The following is a 20,637-nucleotide window of genomic DNA, read 5'->3' as shown; positions in this document are numbered from 1 at the left end:
CCAGCCTTGGTTGATCCATTGAGCTGGCTGTAGCAATTCTGGCCAAACTTGAATATTTTAAAATGAATGGCAGAGTATCGGGGGCCAACTTGCTTAAAAGAAACAAATGGCAAAAAGCAAACCCATTTGGACGGCAATTTTCATTGCCGCCCAATCAACTGCCCGAGATTTTCACAGATGGACTGAGAGTGAATGCCACTTATTCGCCCTGGAAAAATTTACTGCATAGCGTGAAAAGTTGTGTAAACACTGCCCTTACTCACCAAAGAGAATACCTTGGCAGATGCAGAGATCACAACACTACCTGTGCATGTGAATCACTTTGGGCCTAATCAGCTGGCCGTTTCAAATCATGGCAAAAAAGTTAAGATTGCTCGATGCATGTGCCACTATAGTGTTTTTTAATCAAGAGAGAGTGAAAAGAGCAGCAGCCCGAAGCACGTGCCAAAATTTTGCTGGACCGATGGCTGCTTACGTCGGTATAAAAACTACACTATGGTGTCGCAGCGCTGGCAGACAAGGACAAAGGTCTAGGGACACACACAACTGCGCTGATTTGTGTAGTCCTGTCCTTGTCTGCCAGCGCTGCGACACCATAATGTTTGATAACAACCACCAACTAGCCCAGCAGTATACCCTACAAAAACTACATCATGCAAGTCCATGTTCATCATAAGTGATCTTCAAAGAAAGGTAACATTCTGGAACAGTGGCAACAGCCAGTGTCATGTCTCCCTCAATTTCTAGTGCAACCCAATTCGCTTGTAGCAGTTTGATGCAATTTTTGAAATCGTTATCAGAATGGGCAGTTCTCGTTATTTCAGTGCAAGGGTGGCATCACTATTAACAGCTATGACTGACATTCTGACCCTTGCTCCATTAAATCCAGTTTTGGACCATTCTGTTGTACGAAACATCTATATTTGCAAAACAGTCTAACATTAAAGTCTCACCCACAAACTTCCATAATGGGCCTCCCGTATAGGTGTCCTCCAAGCAGAAGAAAGCTGGATGCATTCCCTTATCTTGGATGATTGCAGATTTGCAAATGACAGCCATTAAAACTGCATTACACAATGCTCAGTGCATGCTCATCACATTTTTCAAGGCACGTGTCACAGTAACATCGGCAGGAGAAAGGTGATGGTTGTAAACGACTGTTGGCATCATATGTATAAATAATGACACAAATGGTATACTGATGGGCTAACTGCATAAAGTTGACATTTTCCAACTGCCAAGACAAGAAGGAAAGTGGTAGCAGTTCCAATGATATATTCCAGTTTTTTTTTTTGCTTTCCCTATGTGCACATGAAAGTAAGAACAAGCATGACTTCCGACCAGGCCTGTTGCACATGCATCTCACTTCTATGTCTACTACAGACAGTGTTTGTTGTGAGACAATAACGCACATTTCAAACATATCCCATTTATGCAAGCAACAGTGGATTTTCAACCATACCACAAAAGTTTCATTAACTCATATGACCTGCTGCTGTTTCTGCATGAGCTACAATGCACAAAACAGCAGCGGAATATATCTTCCAATTCGAAATTCCATCTTCGCAATGGACTACAGTAGACATTTCATTAAAGTAGAAGAGACAGAAGAGTCTTTTGTTTTTTCACTGGTCGGTGACTCTTGTTTCATACAAACACACATTTCAAAAAGGGAAGCTGCACACTGAAATATTGAGCTGGTTGGGAGTTTACAATGTGTCTTGACATTTACATGTTTCAAAGCAGGAACATATTCCTGGCCAGCACCGCATGCTTGTGTGATTCTACGCTATATTTGAAGAAGAACAGCGCGACTTGGACACGGACGGAAGAAAGACATACACGAACAGGCGCTCACTTTCAGCTGATGTTTATTGCTCGGAACGTGGTAATATGTATATCAGGCTCAAAAAAAAAAAAAAACCACAGAAGCGATACACATTTTCCTGGAAAACACATTTGATGCCACCATGTCATTTCCCTGTAGCTAGATATCTTATTTCCTTGGCTGACAACACCAAGGACGGGCTGCTGACACAGGCGTCATTTGACCAAGCAATTTGCGCAGCTTCAGTAATTTCATGGGTTATCTTATCCCGACGCCTATTTAACACTTTTTTTTTTTTAAATATGGCTGGCAGTCTTTACTCATACAATCTCTGCAATGAATGCCAAGATGCCCTTTAACAGAGTTTAAAACATTGTTATTGTGAACAATGTGTCCGTGTATGTCTTTCTTCCGTCCTTGTCCAAGTCGTGCTGTTCTTCAAAACGGCACACCAATTCGCCCAAGCATCAGTTCGTACGCTCTAGAAGTCTTGCATGCAAAAAACCCTGGCTGACTATTCCTTCCAAATACTCACATAAGACAGGTTACAGAGGAAACTGAAAGGAGTGGATGCATGATTGTGGCACTCAATTTGAAGATACAGCAATTGTCAACGAATACTGTATGCTCAATTCTATCCTTATGACTTGCAAACCACAGATACTGTTTGAGGGGTGCGTCAAACACAAACACATTCCTGTGCAGAGCAACCCTTTTGGCTGTAGGCTGGAGTGATGCTCCTCTATGCCAGAAAGGGAATTCCACAGAAGAGGCATATGACTAAGCAGGAAAGGACCCAACTACTCTATGCCACCATTAAGAGGTGTAGGAGTGGTAGACCAGTCCCACGACGCTGGTGGCAAAGGAGGTGGCACACAGCCACCAGGTCATGAAGCTGAGGAGACCGCGGAAGAGCACGGGAGTGAAGACAGCCCGCAGCCCGGCCAGCGACAACTGCTGGGACTCCTGTGGGAGAACTGTGCTGGCATCCCAGCTGTGGCCACCTACAGCAATGCGAATAAATAAAAATTCTCTTTAAAGCATCAAATCACAACACAGGGTAACGTGGATTCAGTTTCAAGACCGTGACTGTGCCCGAGATAGGTCAGACCTCCTATTTCCCAAGTCGCGTGCGCTGCCCTTTTGCTTTTGAGTCCACTTTTGTTCTGTGAATACAGGTGCCATGTATTACGCTGACATGTTTTTACAGAAAAGGTGACCTCAATGCGGGGGTCGATATGCACAACTGACCTACTGCAAAGTCTAAGTAGTTCTATGCTCAGTTTCACAGCCCATTCACGGAAAGATGCATGTAAATGAACTTATAGTAAATTAGTTCTCTCTTGAAGTAACCCTTGGTGCTGGAACAAACTATACAACAGAGAGGTGAGGAGGACAGCTGCTTGAGCATGCACACACCACACTCTCAGTATGTTTTCCCTCATATGAGTGGGAAAATGGAGTTTTTATGCCTGACAACTTTGATGCTACATGACATAAGCAAGACTGAACATCCTTTCAGTGCTCATACAAGCCCAATATTAACTCGCATTTGGGTATCTTCTGTACAGTTCATATGAAACAAGTATGCACCACCCGAGTTTTCCCGGCTGTCCACTTTGGCTTCTTGTTGTCCTTACGTCTCCCGAGATTCGTCACAATGTTCTCTGCTCTTGCGTCACCAAACTGCTTCCCACTTGTTTGTCTTAGGAAACTATGAAAGAGCACTAAAAGGAGTCACCTTCAAGAAATAAAAGTTAAACACAAATCAAAAATAATTCAATTCATATTAAAAAAAAACTTATATTTGGAGTTCTCAAAGTATTTGAAAATGACCGAATACACCGAAAATGCATGAATTCAGCAGTTTCAGCACACTGCGATCTTCACTGCAATGGTTGACCATTACCTACAAAACCGACACAGAGAAATGAATACACAACAAGAGAGCAACATACAACCAGAAAAAGAGACGTCACAACATGTCACAAAAAAAAATTTAAAATATAAAAATAAAAAAGAACATGCACGTTCCAAACTAGCACCCACGTGTCGAAAGGCAACAACACTCGCACAAAGAACAAGCGCTAGGTTCACATTAAATATTTATCAGCTGACATAGGGAGCCCTTAAAAAATCAGTTGCTTCCTCGACACCACCATTGATGGACTACTAATGCAAGTGTCTCCATAAAATAAGCTTCTATAATTTCTCTAGATAGTCAACTTTATGTGCGAAAAGAATCACGGTGCTCTCGAAAATAGATGTGCATCCACATGAACGACGATGCGGAGCAACATTAATCAATGATATTGAAACAGTGCAACAGACCACAACAACATGAGCGCAGTATGCAGTATTCCAGAAGAGGGCGAATACAGGCTGGTTGGTACATGATCACGAATGGAAAGAAACAGCGCTACTAAGATGGGACAGGAGAGCAGACAAAACACATACGCTGCTTTATTTTTTTTTTTTATGATTTATTGCTTCAAGTGAGGTAGCATATAAGAAAAAACAGGTAAGTGAAGAAACAAGGAAAAAAAGAGATCTCACAACCACACATATGATTGAAAACCAATCACCACTAATCAAGATACGCGCATTCTTTAGCGGAGAGAGCTATTGATGGGTGGCTGATGCACAGGTGACCTAGCTTTTTTACACCGTGGGCCTCAGAAATGAGCCTCGTGGTCTCTTTTTACCGGGTCTACCGGGACAATATGATAATGGTCCGATTGAGACCAGCTTCACAATCTTCGCATTCTGCACAATGTATGGCCAAATTGTTTTTGCGTGGCCTGTTCTCTATATCCTTTGCATGTTCCCGTAATCGGTCACTGATGCAGCATCCAGTCTCACCGATGTAAAACCGACCGCATGACGTTGGAATCTTATAAACAACGCCAATGCAACAGGGAACAAGCTTCTTTCTGTGCTTCTTTTGGCAGCCTCTTTTCTTCTCTCCATCCTCGTTCACCCGTCTGCACAAACTGCTGTTTGTTCCTGAACGAAAAACATTAATCTAATGCCTGCTTTGCTTACAATCTTTTTTAGGCTGTGCGAAACTTGATGCACGTAGAGAGCATGTTTTCTCTGGCTGGCTAGCATCGGTGCCCTTGTTTTTTTGCATACATAGAAAACCAGAAGAAAGACACCACAACACGTCACACGTTACATAAAACATTATGGAACTTTATATTATGGATATGTATGGTGACGCATCAATGGTGGTGTCGAAGAAGGAACTGTATTTTTTAAGAACTGCCTATGTCAGTGATAAGATTTTGATGTGAACCCTGTGCATGTTCCTTGTGCGAGTGTTGGGTGTGGACACAAGTGTTGTTGCCTTACTGCACGTGGTGCTAATTTGAAACCTGCGTCCTTTTGGGTTTTTGTTTTTTTGTTTATTTTTTGCCTTTTCAATTTTTCACATGACTTTTCTTGTTGTATGTTTCCTGGAAGAAGTTGAAGTGAGCGTCTTCATTTATGCTCCTCCTTGTAAGATAGCTTCTTTGAAGTTGTGAGGCATCCTCAAAACTCCGATAGAGTGCACAAAGTGAAGCACTTGACCAAACCAGGAAAAAAAACGCCCAACTATCGTGCATCAGATAAAATCACTGTGATGCCAATGGGGAGGCTTTTCAGGCCCATTCTCTTGGTTAATGTGGACATTTCTTCCTGGTCCCTTGAAAGCCGCATTGTGAGAGTTATTGTATTCAGCAGCAATACGGGAGCCTGTAGGAAACCTAATGATCCGAAATCTGTTTAGCATGGTTAGATGTAATGAATCCGCAGCACAGCATGACGATATTCCAGAAGAGGGTGAATACGAGCTGGTTGGTACATGATCACAAATGGAAATAAACAGAGCTACTAAGACGGGACAGGAGAGCAGACAGCATGTGTTTGTCTGCTGCTTCAGAATACTTTGGTCAAGTCTCGCACAAGTTACGCACGGTGAACAATGTCTAACACCATGGCAACTGGAGGAGTGGCTGCCACGCTACAGGGTCTGGTAATCATGCAGCAGTGATGTGATTGGTGTGGCTACACCAAGACAGAGGCACTGATGTCAAGCGCCGTTCTTCCTGGTTTCAAGGCTCAGCTCTGCTCAAGTTGTTGCAAAATGGAATCCTGAATAAAATTGATACTAAATTTTTAAGTAGGTAATTTTAGTTTGATTTTATTTGCAAATATTATGTGCATTCTGAAAGAAACTAGATGAACAGTGTTTGCTTTCACATTCGTATTGAATTTGTATCTGAAAATTTCAATTTCGCATACTCCTACTGATTTCATAAGCTTCTGCCCAACTTTCAATAAACCACAGACTCATTCCTCATATTTTGTTACAATTGCAGTAGCGTGCTACTTGTGTGCTCCGGTGGCACTCAGTACTAGCAGAATGGGATAATATGTGGTTAGCACCATAACAAATTTTACTTACCAAGGGTCTTGAGAAGCAACGCTGTGAAGGCGCACGCAAGCAAGGGTGTGATGTACTGCAGGGCCACCACACAAAGGTAGTAGAAAACCCCAACTACCTGAAAGCAGGATGTCCCTTATTGTCCCAGACAGTTGAATAAGGCTTTCTTCGTTGTCACATAATATGGCACCATTGCTTTCTAAATAATGGCCCAGGATGATCGGGAAAAAGCATTAACTGTCCCTAGCAGATCCTTGCCTCCATTATCCCATTTGCATACGGACCACATTGTGTGGAAGAACATACCTGCGTGGACACCCTCCTGTCTCAATGGCCTAACTACCAATTAAATGGCAGGTCTCCTCTCCAACTGCATGCGTACTCATCAGCATAAGACACCACTTTGCATGACATCTATATCAATCACTTTTTGTATGGTTTATTCCTAAGCCATACAAGTTTGCCTCCCATCATCTGTTATAATCGGTTTACAGCGCAAACAGCATAATGGGAACAATGAGCGCTGTGTAACACGTCTGCCTCACAACCTAAGAGTCGTGGATTGCAATCCCATATGAAACCCTAAATGTTTCCTTTTTCCTTGAGCGAAATCAATTGCATTATAAAGTGACCGTTAATTTGCATTGAAGTCGAACCAAGATAATTCAAATTTTGGTTATATGGAACTCACGGAATAACCCCTTGAAAATCCTATGTAAAAGTATAGGAAAGTTGCGTCACATATCGAACTCAATTTCACCGGTCGCTCAATATATCGAACGCCGCACCACACACTGAAAGGTGCGCCTTCCCTAAAGACAACTGCATCACCCTCGGCCGTTTGCCGCATGACGTTTTCAAGCCACGCGCGGGAGGCACGAGAGGGAACATTTCAGCGACGGCGAGGATCGTTTACTGCGCGGCATCACGTAGACGCCACAGAGCAGACGCAGCCAATGCAGCTGTGGCTGATTTGCATAGATAATCAAATGCGAAGTTGGTGCGCAGCACTGCCACTGTACTTCAGCATGTCAAGCATGACGAACCTGCCTGACGGCCTGGCTTCATCCATTGCGATGCTTTCCTTACACCATCTTCAGAAATGAACGAAACCAGGCACAATATACCTCTTTACAATGCACTGACCAAAGGGTGTGGGGTGGGATCATAAGGGGAGAGAAATGCGCTTGAAGGTAACCACGAGCAGCTTCACGACGTGATGAGTGGCTCGAAGCCGAGGTCCAGGGAGCACCGCGCGTGCACGTAGGGTTGTCCGTGAAGGCTGAGGAGTGACTGACGCGAGGGGAGAGATGCCGAAGTTGACGCACGAGCGACACACGACTGCTCACCCCGGACTAACACAAGCTTGTCAAACCATGCACATTGTGCAGTAAAGGCCACCACGTCTGCAACTGACACGTCCCTCTCACTGTCTTACTCACCCACTGAGTGCATCTACGCAGCCGTTCCGCTCCCTCAGTGTTAAGTCGAGTGATGCGGGCATCGCCACTTTCCCTTCCTCCTCTTCAAGTTCACGGAGAGACGGATGGACAGAGAGAGAGAGCGGCTTCTGTTGCAGCTATGCAGCCTCCTCAATGCTGAGTTGCACGCGCATCGCTACCTTCTCTTTCTCCACTTCAAATTCACAAAGGGAGAGAGAGCGGCGAAATCCGTGATTGCGGCTAGTGTGAAGCGCAAAGATGTGCCTATTCTTCTGCTGAGCTTTCTCTCTCCCTATTTTCGTTCGCAGCAGCAAGCACTATGCATGTGCCAAGCTAGCTCAGCCCAAGGCGACAGAACATCAAGACGCTTTCTCCAGTGTGTTTTCTGAACCCTCTGTGACTGGCAGCTGACTTGCGATGCGCGTCTCGCATCGTGCTGAACGTGTGTAAGCTATGGCGGCTACGGATGTTAAGATGTGGCTGCTACGAGGGCCAAAAAGCAAAATAAGCAGACACCATTACTTCTGTGTGGAAGCAAGGGTGCCTCTGTTGCGCCATATGTGCTATGCGGGGTGTGCCTTTCCAGGCCAGTGCGACTGCAAAGAACTGAGCACCTCGTCAGAGGAGGGGGTGCAAGCCCCTTGACCACGACTGCCTTCATGGCGAGTCGCGGCCTTTGTCCAGGCAGGACATTCGCTCCAAAACAAAAAACTCCCCCCTTCATCTGGGAGGGGGCCTTGATGAGGGCATTGGATAGATGATGATAGGTTGATGGATTATGTGTGATCCCGGGGCGCGGCACTTCCGGGTGCCAAAACCTCTGCCTATGTGACAACAGCAAGACGCGGCAGATATTTTTTTTTTTTTTTCTGCAAGTCGACCATCCCTGTCGTGCTGAATGTGCAGCGTAGTGTAAGCTATGGTGGCTGCAGACGATAAGAAACGGCAAAAATGTTCTTTTTTCTTTTTGTGAGGGTCGACCATCCTTGTCGTACTGAAGGTGCGGCATAAAGTCAGTTTGATTCACCCTGAACGATCTACACTAGTTCATGCAGTGCACAGCAAGTGCTACACTCCTGCAGCGCCAGTTCAGATGTGCAGGCGTAGCGCGACACTAGCACCAAATAGAAATGAATGCTAAAGTGCAGAATTTGTGCAAGCCTCCTGCCTGTCATTGTTTGCCATGTGTTCTCTGAGCTGCGAAGGAAAAGAAAATGGACCTGGTGCCAACAAACATCTAATGAGCTTGTAGACACGAAGAGGAACTGCAGCGTCGTGGACATTCGGCAATCAGCCAGGTGGTTAGCCCGGTGACTGGTGTTGTTGCTCAACAATGTGCCGTCTGTGCAAGAGTATAAATATTCAAGTTTTGGGAGCCGCCGCTAAAAAAAGCAGGATAGTTAAAATCTGGCTCTCTGAATAAAACCTGTCAAAGGAGAAGAGGCAACGCACACACGGCTGGATAAAGCCGACATATTTAAAAATGTTGGATAGCAAACATGCTAAGATATCTAACTAACTATGAACATGGTTAGTACCAAGCTCATTTAAGGGCAACGAGAAAAAAAAAAGCGAGAAGCAAACTAGATGAGTAAAATATGCCAAAGAAAGAACAAGTATGATGCAAGCACGGTGCATGAAGAAGCACATTTATTTATTTATTAAGGAACCCACAGCGCCAAGGCATTACAGTGGGGGGGTGTAGAGAATGTACAAAAAGAAGCACACATGACAGCTCTGCTCATAGGCAGAGTTACAAGCATAAAGCCCAATAAAGGCAGGGCCGTTCGCCGTATACATCAACAACTAACTTAAAAAAGAACGCATCATTTGATGTCATGCTCACAACATCGCTCGGCAGTCTGCTTCATTCCCTAATGGTTTTCAGAAAAGACATTTTGAACAATTCAGTTTTTGCCGCGAATTCACGGACTTTAAAAACATGGTCAACACTGTTGGATCTATAAAAAGGCTCCTGCACATACTTTTCACGTTCAACCCAAACAGTTGAATAATAAACAGCATGAAATAGCTTCAGACGCATCTTCTTTCGGCGCATGTCAAGCAATTCCCAGTTGAGTGCATCCTTGGTACGTGATGCACTGTAACGAGCCTCGCGTGTGCCAAACACGAAACAAGAGGCAATGTTCTGCACCCTCTCCAACTTATAGCAGTAGGCGGGTCCCAGATAGTGCACGCATAGTCCAGAATCGATTTGACAGGAAGTGTTTGCGTTTCGGCGATCCCGGCATGCTTTAGCAGAGACGCCAGCTCATTTCAGGAGTAAAAGCAACGCCTAGTACCTGTTCTAACATTGTGTTCTTAATAACATATGAATGCATATCAGGTTTTTTCTGTCTTGCAAACTTCATATCAACAGTTTTGGACAAATTCAAATTCGTATTTCATTTAACGCACCACTCTGAGATTCTGTTCAAGTCTTCCTGAAACATTTCAACATCTCGATCACTAGTGACAACACTATAAAGAACACAGTCATCCGCAAATAACCGCATTTGATATACTATTCCGTCACTAATGTCATTCACGTACAGGAAGAACAATAGTGGGCCCAACACTGAACGCTGGGGAACACCAGACACAACCTGCACTCTTTGAGACTCGGAGCCGGAACCCGACGCATTCCGCAAGGTACCTTGATTTTAATTCAGCGCACCCAGTCAGTCATAAGCGGTCCGTGGTTGCGTCTCTAATCAACCGTGCCAGGGAAGTATGCAGTGAAGACGAAGCCCTAAACCACGAAATGAAGACCATCGAAAATGACTTGAAAAGAAACGGCTACCCGCTGTCGTTCATTCGAAACACGCAAAGAAGATTGGCTCCATCGAAGAAGCCAGGGAAGACGAAAGTGCCAACGCACCGAAACCGAAACGAGCTCCTATCCCGTACGTATCAGGAATCAGTGAGGCACTGGCACGGATGTTCCGCAAGCATGGCGTCAATGTGGCACATGTCCCGACAAGCAAGATACGAAATGAGCTTGTAAATGTGAAAGATCAGCTCCAACGTGCGAAGTTTCCCGGCGTGGTTTACAAAATTTCCTGCGCAGACTGTTCACCAGTTTACGTAAGCGAAACGAAAGATTTCATGAGACGCCTGAAAGATCATCAGTACGATGTACGTAAAGGAAAAGTGACAACGAACGCAATCGCAGAGCATGCGCAAGAGACTGGCCATGAAATTAACTGGGATGAAGCAGAAATAATGACAACGGAAAAGAACGTATCAGCCCGCCGAAATCTCGAGTCACTAATCATCCAGACAACATCTAACACAATAAACAAGAATGATGGCACACTGCATCCTATCTATGCAAAATCTCTAAGAACAGTACTAACTGCTACAAAAAGCCCGGGACGTCCGGCCGGTTGTTCATTGTGAACAAGGGAGCCGTAGCGCTCCCGAAACGCCATTTGTTTTTAACATTGACCATGGTCAGTGACCAGTGAATCGATCAACATAACATGATTCCTGACCAGACGGTATGCCGTCGAAACCTCGACTATATAAGCCATTCATAACCACAAACTGCTGCCGTAAACATAGGTTACCCATGATATCACTTGAGGGCTAATATTGTAAAACTACATTTTTTGAATAAGAATGCGTCACGGTATCAAAGGCCTTTTTAAAGTCCAAAAACACGCAGTCCACGCTAAGTCGCCTGTCTAGTGCCCCTGCCAAATCGTGCGCAAATTCAGTCAGCTGCGTAGTACACGATAGGCCCCTTCGAAAACCCAGCTGACGAGGATTAAACAATGAATGGTGTCCATATGTGCTGCTATACTGATGTACAAAATATGTTTGAGTGTCTTACACGCAACTGAAGTCAGTGATACTGGTCTATAATTTGATACTGTGTTGCAAGGACCAGATTTGTAAATTCGCACAATACTTGCAATTTTCCAGTCATCGGAAGGCAGGATTCTTCAAGCGATTTCTCAAAAATGATCTTTAAGTAGGGTGCGACCGACTCAGCACAAAGTTTGTAGAATAGAATGCACGTATTCTCTTTTTGTTGACCGAGCGAAGCGCACATATATCCATCCTCTGAGACCGGTTGTTGGCAGTCTTCTCCAATGAAAGGCATTATTATTAATAATGTGTTTACGCTGTTGATAACTCCAAACACACCGCCGTCGTTTGAAACTCCCATATTGAAGGGCGAAGTCACACGCACCCTTCATTGTCATCTGCTGCAGCATTGGCTGCACGCAATCGGCACTTGGTCCGGTCGATTCACCTACACTGCCTACACTGCCTACACTAGTTCTCTTCGTGCAGCACTTTGCCATTCGTTTCACAAGTGTAGCCTAGCGCTCTTTACATGACGCCGTTCTTTTCACACAAGTGTAGATGTCGTGCAGTCCTAGTTGAGAAAAATTCTACACTCACTCGACTGACAGTGCCAATTGCGTGCAGCCAGTGTCGCAGCAAAAAACAGCGAGAGGCGCGCGCGACTTCTCTCTGCAGTATGTCAGTTTCAAATGACGGCAGCGTGTTTGGCGTTGTCGAGGGCGTAAACACATTATTAACACCTAGGTAAGGCTTCGCTCGGTTAACAAAAACGGAAACACATGCATGTGTTTCGTCATGCGCCAATGCCGTGCTAGCATATGTTCTTTTAGTGCATATAGCACTACTAGCCGCAATTACGGATTTCGCTGATGTCTGTCCGAAGCCGCTCACTCCTCTCCCTCTCTTCGTGAGCTTGAAGTGGAGAAGGTGGCGCGTCACACGGGTGAGCATTGAGGAGGCCGCATAGCTGCAGCTGTAGCCGCTCTCTGTCCGTCTCTCCGTGAACTTGAAGAGGAGGAAGGGAAAGTGGCGATGCCTGCACATGCTGAGGGGGCGGAGTGGCCGCAACGATGTACCCAGTGAGACATATCTGTTGCAGACGTGGCGGCCATCACTGAGCAGCGTTTCACAAGCGTGTGTTCTCCGGAGTGAGCAGTGATGTGCCGCTCGCGTGTCTTCAACTTCGGCATCTCTCCCCTCACATCAGTCACTCCTCAGCCTTCACGGACAACAGACGCGCGAGGTGCTCCCTGGACCTTGGCTCCGAGTTGCTCGCCACGTCGTGAAGCTGCTTACGCTCGCCTTAAAGCGCGTTTCCCTCTCTCCACTTATAATCCTACACCAGAGCAGTGCAGGTGCATTGTGCCTGCACTGAAGCTTCATTTCTGAAGCTGGTGTAAGGAAAGCCAGGACGCGGCGGCGTGCTTGCCTCGCGTCGCAATGGATGAAGCATCAGGCACTGTGGCGCAGGTTCGCCGTGCTTGACATGCTGAAGTAGGCACCTACTTAGCATTTCATTAAATATGCAACTCAGCCATAATTTCTTTGTTTTTGGTTTATTTTACTCATCTAGTTTGCTTCTCGCTTTTTTTTTTCTCGTTTCCCAGAAATGAGCTTGGTACTAACTAAGTTTGTAGTTACGTTTTTAAATACGTTGGCTTTATCCAGCCGTGTGTGCTTCGCCTTTTCTCCTTTGACCTTTGACAGGTCTTATTCAAAGCTATAACACAGATTTTACCTATCCTGTTTTATTTAGCGGTGGCTCCCAAAACTTCAATATTTATACTCTCGCACAGACGGCACAATCGTATCGGCAGTGTTGAGCGACATACGACACCAGTCATCAGACTCGACCTGGCTGATCGCCGAACGTCCACGCCACCGCAGAGCAATGCGCCCCAAAGCTCCGCTGTATTGTATAACCGCTAGAAGCAAGGTGCTGTCCATTTTCCTTTCCTTTAGCTCAGAGAACACATGCCAAACAATAACAGGCATTACAAGCGCGTGCTTCACAAACGACGCATAGGGTTTGCACGACTTCTTGCACTTTAGTTTGCTTTTTTTTTATTTTGGTTTTGCGTTTCTATTTAGCGTTAGTGTCTCACTACGCCTGCACGTCTGAACTGGTGCTGCACGAGTGTAGCACTTGCACGGCACTTGCTGTGCACTGCATGAACTAGTGTAGATTGCGCAGGGTGAATCGAATGGCGGCTGGGCTGCGGAATTAAAGATGCGGCAGATTTTTTTTTTCTTTGCGAGTCGACCATCCTTGTCGTCGTGCTGAAGGTGAGGCGCAGCTATAGTGCCTAGAATATACTGGCTAGCGTGCCGAGGGCACGCGCTGGCGAGGTCACCGCGGTAATGTCTTCCCGCAGCCGCCACACGGTGGCGCTCTAGGTCGCTAAGGTGCTACGCGCCGCGCTTGCGGCCAACATCCAGCTAATCGGGCCTTGGTAACTGTACCGAGTGTATACGCGCTGCTCTTTCTGTAGCCTATCTTAATCCCCACTTTCAGAGCATTTTTATCTGATATATTGATGGAAGACAAACGTACCATCCGGGCACTGCGTAGACAGTACTCAAAATATTTTCACAGGTTACGGCGTAAAGCGTCCAAGAGAGCGAAGAAGCGGTGCCAGCGCGTGGATGCAGATTCATAAAATATTGCTGCCACCAGTCTGGTTTTAAGCGATAGCTATAGTGACTGATGATTGATTGTTGAGTGATAGGCGTTGACGAGTTAATGAAATCGTTGTAGTTATTTCATTAAGTGATGAAATAAAGAAATGAAAAAATCCAAAAGAGGGGTGTTCAAAGATGTCAAAATGCTCAGAATGAAATTACAATGCTTGATGCTGAAAAAAAAAAAGAAATTAGAGTGTAGCTGATCAATCATTTGATATACCTGACAAAAATGAAAAATGCGTTGGTGTCAAACTGCAATTTCACTGATGCCAAGTACAGCTATAAAAAAAAAAAGGTAAAAAATAAAAAAAATAAAAGGTTGAAATATCATCCCCGTGTGTGAAACAGTCGCGTTATACCCTAAACGGTGGTGCTTAATTTTTTTTTTTTCTTTGCTCCTGGATCCCTGCATGGGTGATTTCTGCTGGGCGGGCCTGCGAGTCCGCAACAATATATAGCGCGTCACAAAAGAACGAAAAGTTTAACGCAGACTGCCAGCTATAGATAAAAAAATCCTGATTGTTTATATTTTGTTCATTGTGCACAGTTCTTAAATCGAGATGGAGGCCGTGTAGAGATCGTGATGGTCAATGGTCATACAAACTTAATCGAGATATAGAACGTTTGAAGGCACGGGTAGATGGCAGTGAGAATTGTGGCCATGCGACGCCTTTAACAGAAAATAACAGCCATGTCCAGTACAAAATTTATTAGACCAATTTCATATTTTACTCGCTTTTCTTATCAGAACGCGGGTCCCATGCTTTCGGATAGGCAATGTGGACGTTCTTCAGTTTAATCGTGCCTATACTGTTGGTAGGAATGTTTATATCATCGTAAGTTCGTAAAAAAAGGTTGGGGCACTTTTTATATTTCAATAATCAGCACCTGGTTTTGATGATTACTAATTGTGATAAACAACAAGTCTGAATTGGATTCATTCGCATTTATTTGGAAGTTATAGCCGACTTGATTAACCCTTTGAGAGTTTTTGCCGCAAGTGTACGGCGGCGGTTTTCCGTTCCGCAAGGTCTTTGTTGTACCGGTACGGTTTCAATCCTCCGTTTGAAATTTCGCACCCTAATGACGATGCGTGCTCACTGGGAGATGCTGCCACCTCCTAGGACTTACAAGAAGTGCTTGAAATTTATTGCACTGCCTTCTTGCGAAGGTATGTGATTTCTAGATGTAGGGTGTCGCCTAGTCTGCGGAAAGGCCACCCTTTTCGTGGTTTCGTCACGTGATCACAACGGAGGCGCAAAACTTGATTTCTATCTTTGTGGGTGCTTCTGTGCAGGGGACAAACGGAACTGATTCCTACCTGCAGCTTGTCGCCTGGTGTGCTGCAACACCCTGGGTGCTTCTGTGCAGGGGACAAACAGAACTGATTCCTACCTGCAGCTTGTCGCCTGGTGTGCCGCAACGCCCTTGCATGAGTTTGCCTCCCCCCCCCTCCCCCCCTTTCCAATGATCGCAACGAAAGCGCGCGAAACTTGATTTTTATCTTCATGGCTACTACTGTGCAGGGGCCACACAAGCCGATTTCCATCTTTATTGAGGCTGCTGTTAGCTTGTTTATCATCGATGCTCACGAGGTATTCCTGCTCTCCCAGTTTACTGAGTTTTCTGAGGTTCCCGAGTTTGCAGTGACGAGCAATGTTGAATCCAAAATATGGTTCCTAATATTTTTCTACAACTTTATCTTGCCTTTACTTATACTGAACTTTTGAAATCCGCAATAAAGTAATTTGACCATCTGGGAAAGCTTTTTAAAAAAATTCTACCCTCAAAGGGTTAAATCTATATATAAATTCATACATAGATTTTTTTTTTTTTGAAGCTTCTAGGTGACATTGAAATTTTGTAAGGAAAGAAAACGCAAAAGCTGAAAGAATATATCAATCCGCATGCACAACACAAAATGTACCAATTAAATTCTCATCCATATAGAGTACAATGGGAACTGCTAAAGATACGAAGCGACCACTTTTGAAGCCACTGCTCAAAGTTCTTGAAAAAGCGAACATATGGCACTGAATTAATTGTTTAATAACTGCAATGAACTATCTGATGTGGATTGCTAAAGGTCAGGCTGTTCCACAATCAAACTAAGGAAAAGTGCAAAACTGAACACAACTAGTGCACACAAATGCAAGCCCAACAATGATAATTAGAATGCTCTAAAACCATTCAGGCGTATGTCTAAAACCCAAATCCTGAGTAACCTCAAATTCACGAATTGTCCACATTAAAAATCAGGGCTCTAATCTGACAACATATATTTTGGAACACGCTTGCATTGTTTAATAACTGTTACACACTTGCAGTGTTTAATAACTGTAACAATCTATCTGATGTGGATTGTTAAAGGTCAGACTGTTCCACAATCAAACTAAGGAAAAGTGCAAAACTGAACACAACTAGTGCACGCAAATAATGCCATAAAACAATTCAGGCGTATGTCTAAAACCCAAATCCTAAGTAACTTCAAATTCACGAAGTGTCCACATTAAAAATCGGGGCTCTAATCTGACAACATATTGTCACACTACTGACGACGACTAATGATTGTGACGGTGTGGGAGAAGAGGAGGAGGAAGAAGCGTTGGTTTCTGGGGGCTAGTAGGCTTCATCTTGTCCCGCTAACTCAGCACTGTAAATAAACACCCCTTTCTTACTACACCGTAACTATTTTGGAACACACTTGCAGTGTTTAATAACTGTAACAATCTATCTGATGTGGATTGCTAAAGGTCAGACTGTTCCACAATCAAACTAAGGAAAAGTGCAAAACTGAACACAACTAGTGCACACAAATAATGCCACAAAACCATTCAGGCGTATGTCTAAAACCCAAATCCTGAGTAACTTCAAATTCACGAGGTGTCCACATTAAAAATCAAGGCTCTAACCTGACAACATATATTTTGGAACACGCATGCAGTCTGTCTCTCATCCCAGAAGTCGTGCAGGACCTGACGGCGCACCGAACATAAAACTACAGCTCGTACAGCTTCAAAATCTAGCTTCTCTGACACAGTGGCATGAAGTGAGCTTTCTCCATTCACTGAGTCGTTACCTTTAGCATCATTATAGTTGTGGACAGCGTTCTGAGGCTATGCAATGGAAGCAACGAATGCGAGACACCGGCTTTCAGAAACTCCCAGTTCTCGCGACACGCACTAGCAGCTTCCGCTGCATAACTGGCGTAACTGCTGAAAGTTGTTGCTACTATATTTAGAGCAATGTTCATTTCTATGGCCTCAAATGAAAAACAGAAAATAACAGCGCAAACATGAGCAAAACGATTCCCAAATACAATGGCGCAAAGGTAGCAAGCCAACGGAACGGAGCCGCAGGGGACCGCCGACGGCAGTGCCCCTGGCGACCAAAGTTGGAAGGCCAGCAGCACCCCCTCCCATTGTTAAGCCCTTCCACATGGCACACTAGCCGGTATATTCTAGGCACTATAGTGCAGCATAACCTATGGCGACTGCGGACACTAAGAAGCAACATTTTTTTTTTTTTTTTTTTTTTTGCGAGTGGTCCATCCTTGTAATGCTGAACGTGCGGCGTAGCGTAAGCTATATTGGCTGCGAACGTTAAGAAACGGCAGATTTTTTTCGTTGATCCTTGCGTCTATAGGAATCAATGAAAGCACACGGTCAGTTGCAATCATGACACCAGTTTTAGCAATGTTCGCTTGAAATGGCATTTGCAGCTAACACGCTTTCAAATGATTTTGTGGTAGTGGACTACGCCCGACTCAAGCGCGGCGTGATAAATTGAATCAGGCTTATGCAAACAAGCCATCATGGGCACTCTGCCAAGTTCGCTCCTCGTCACTGCTGGAGCTATCAAAAGTATAACACGACGCGACGTTACCGCTGCGCAGCATCTTGGCGCGGTGCCAATAAATGAGCTGTAGGGTGCCTCAATGCCTTTCGCCTCCGCTTTCTGGGTGGAGACACTGCTCTCTCCGGCGGCATGTTGGGTCTCACTCGCCCGTTCGGAAGCATTGAGCGCAATGGGGAGCGGCCGGTTTCAATGATAAAACTATCGCTATTAAGCGATTTTTCGAAAATTTGATGTTCTACTAAGGCAAGATAGCATCAGAGAGAGTTGTAGCTGTGAAACGAAGTTAGTTGCGTTATTATATGTCATATATTGTTGGTTATCTGCCCAGAAACTCTTTGCCTTGAAAACAGTCCTTACATTCTGATATGCGTAGAATACCCCGCCGCAGTTTGCTCACCTGTGATAGTCAAAATTTAGATTCCTTGGGGACTTAGTGTGAACGTCTTTTTGTAGTGTAACAAAAGTAGTCGGTATGCAAACTTTTTCTGAGTGGAGACATAGAAACCAATCCGGGTCCCAACGTTCAAGACATGTTCGATAAAATCATAGAAACGCAAATTCAAATCCAAAAGGATCTGTGCGATCTAAAAAATTTCCAAAATAAACTGGACATATCCCTTAACTCTGTCTGCCAGACTCGAGCGAGTTGAACAGTGTGTCACCAATTTCGCAATCAGTATAGACCGGATAACGCCTATCGAACAGCACGTGAAATCCATCTACCAGTCATTTGACATGCAACAGAGGAAGGTTACTGATATCGAAGACCGTAGCCGTCGCTCCAATCTGATTGTACATGGAATTCCTGAAGACGAAAATGAAAATGAAAAAAGCCTCAAAGATAAAGTTTTCATCGATATATTTCAGGAAAAGTTGGGCGTGCAAACATCCTCTGTGGCTCGTATTCACAGGCTTGGGAAAAAGAGCGATAAAGATCGCCCGATAATTCTTTATTTCCAGGACTACGTAGAGAAGCAAAATGTATTTGCAAACGTGAGCAAATTAAAGGGGTCAAAATATTTAATCACGAATGACTATTCTAAAGAAACCTTAAGAAAGCGTAAGCTACTATGGGAATCTACCAAAACAGAGCGAAAAAATGGTCTCAAAGTAAAACTCGTAAATGACAAACTGACAGTTGATAATAAGACTTACATATGGAATGATGCTACAAGCGAACGGATTCAGCTTTATTCACGTCCTCCACCGGGCTCTGAGGCCTCAGATTGACGCATTACCTCGGAATGTCACCGTCCTTCTCAGTTCATCATTCTAAATACGAATGCATAGCATAGTTAATAAAACTGAGGCACTTGAAATAACTTTACTTGCGCACAGTCCGCAGGTGGCCGTCATAACTGAGACCTGGTTACACCATGATATTAGTGATGGCTGCATCTTTCCTCCTTCATACTCGGTTTTCAGACGTGATCGAGGCTCACGTGGGGGAGGTGTCGCAGTACTACTGAAACGGAACATTGTGGCTACACTTCTAGACCAGATTGAAAACCTGTTTCTGAAGATAACCTACCATGACCACACTTTTATTCTAGGCGCATTATATAGGCCTCCAAATTCTGATACTGTTTATCTGCGCAAGCTGCACGACCATCTGCATTCGTTTGGAAAGAAAAACATAATCCTTGCAGGTGACTTCAATATCCCTGGCATTGATTGGTGCAATGAAAATTTTGGATCCACACATGACTTGACTCGGACGTTCTTTATGATATAATGTTTGCCCATAATCTGAAACAGGTCGTCATGGAACGAACTAGGGTACGCGGGTCTTCCAACTCTATTCTAGACCTCGTGTTCATAAATAATTCTTTTTCTAATTCCTCTACCACAGTGCACGAAGGAATATCTGACCATAAGATAGTTGTTGTATCTTTCCCTCTGTCGAAAAGTCGTCAAAAGAAAGCAATCAAACACAAAATCATAAAAGACTATTCAAATGCAAGGGATGAGTCAACACTCGATTACTTAGAACTAGCGTTCGAAAAGTTCTCAGCAAAGCATGTTTCAGAAATGTGGGCAAAATTTAAGGAACACTGTCAGCACTGCATTGTCAATTTCATCCCAGATAAAAAGATACGCTTGAAGAAGATAAATCCTTGGATCAGCCGACATATTATCCATTTAAAAAGAAAAATCAAGCGCCTAAAAAGAAATAAGTCTCCAAAATCTGGTACCTTAGAAACACTGAAGCAAGAATTATCTGCTAGCATCCGGTCTGCCAGGCAGCGTTACTTTACTGAGAGCCTCCCACAGTTCATAAAAAAAAATCCAAGCAAATTTTGGAACCACATCCGAGACCACAGGGAGCCTATCCAGCAAATAGTTGTGCATGGCAATGCCATCACATTTCCAGAAGAAATGGCGGTACATTTTAATTCTTATTTCCATTCTGTGTTTTCCACTAACTGTCATGAAAATGTTAATGTGAACAATATATGCGATTCTTCAAGCGAAAATGTTGTGTTGTTCTCTTATGAGGGGGTTGTGGAGATGCTCCTTAGACTCGATCCTAAGAGTTCTTCTGGCCCTGATGGTATACCCAATCAATTTTTAAG

At 44.3% G+C, this 20,637-nt stretch overlaps 1 protein-coding gene across 2 annotated transcripts in view; it reads right to left on the bottom strand.

Moving 5' to 3' along the window:
- Positions 1 to 203: 203 nt before the first annotated feature.
- The window catches only part of LOC146172071 (transmembrane protein 161B-like), an 86,597-nt gene continuing 66,163 nt past the window's right edge, over positions 204 to 20,637 (bottom strand). For both annotated transcript variants that reach the window (XM_084586116.1, XM_084586117.1), the window contains exons 10-11: positions 6,279 to 6,375; positions 204 to 2,832 (exon numbers count right to left, since the gene is read on the bottom strand). In XM_084586116.1, coding sequence (XP_084442242.1) covers positions 2,645 to 2,832; positions 6,279 to 6,375 — 285 coding nt within the window. In that variant the 3' untranslated portion in view covers positions 204 to 2,644. The remainder of the gene's footprint in view (positions 2,833 to 6,278; positions 6,376 to 20,637) is intronic.

This window comes from Amblyomma maculatum, unplaced genomic scaffold (genome assembly GCF_055883805.1).
Source record: "Amblyomma maculatum isolate TAMU_Amacu unplaced genomic scaffold, ASM5588380v1 scaffold_14, whole genome shotgun sequence".
Taxonomy (NCBI): domain Eukaryota; kingdom Metazoa; phylum Arthropoda; class Arachnida; order Ixodida; family Ixodidae; genus Amblyomma; species Amblyomma maculatum.
Note: the sequence above shows the minus strand (reverse complement) of the source record. Positions and strands in the feature narration are given on the sequence as shown.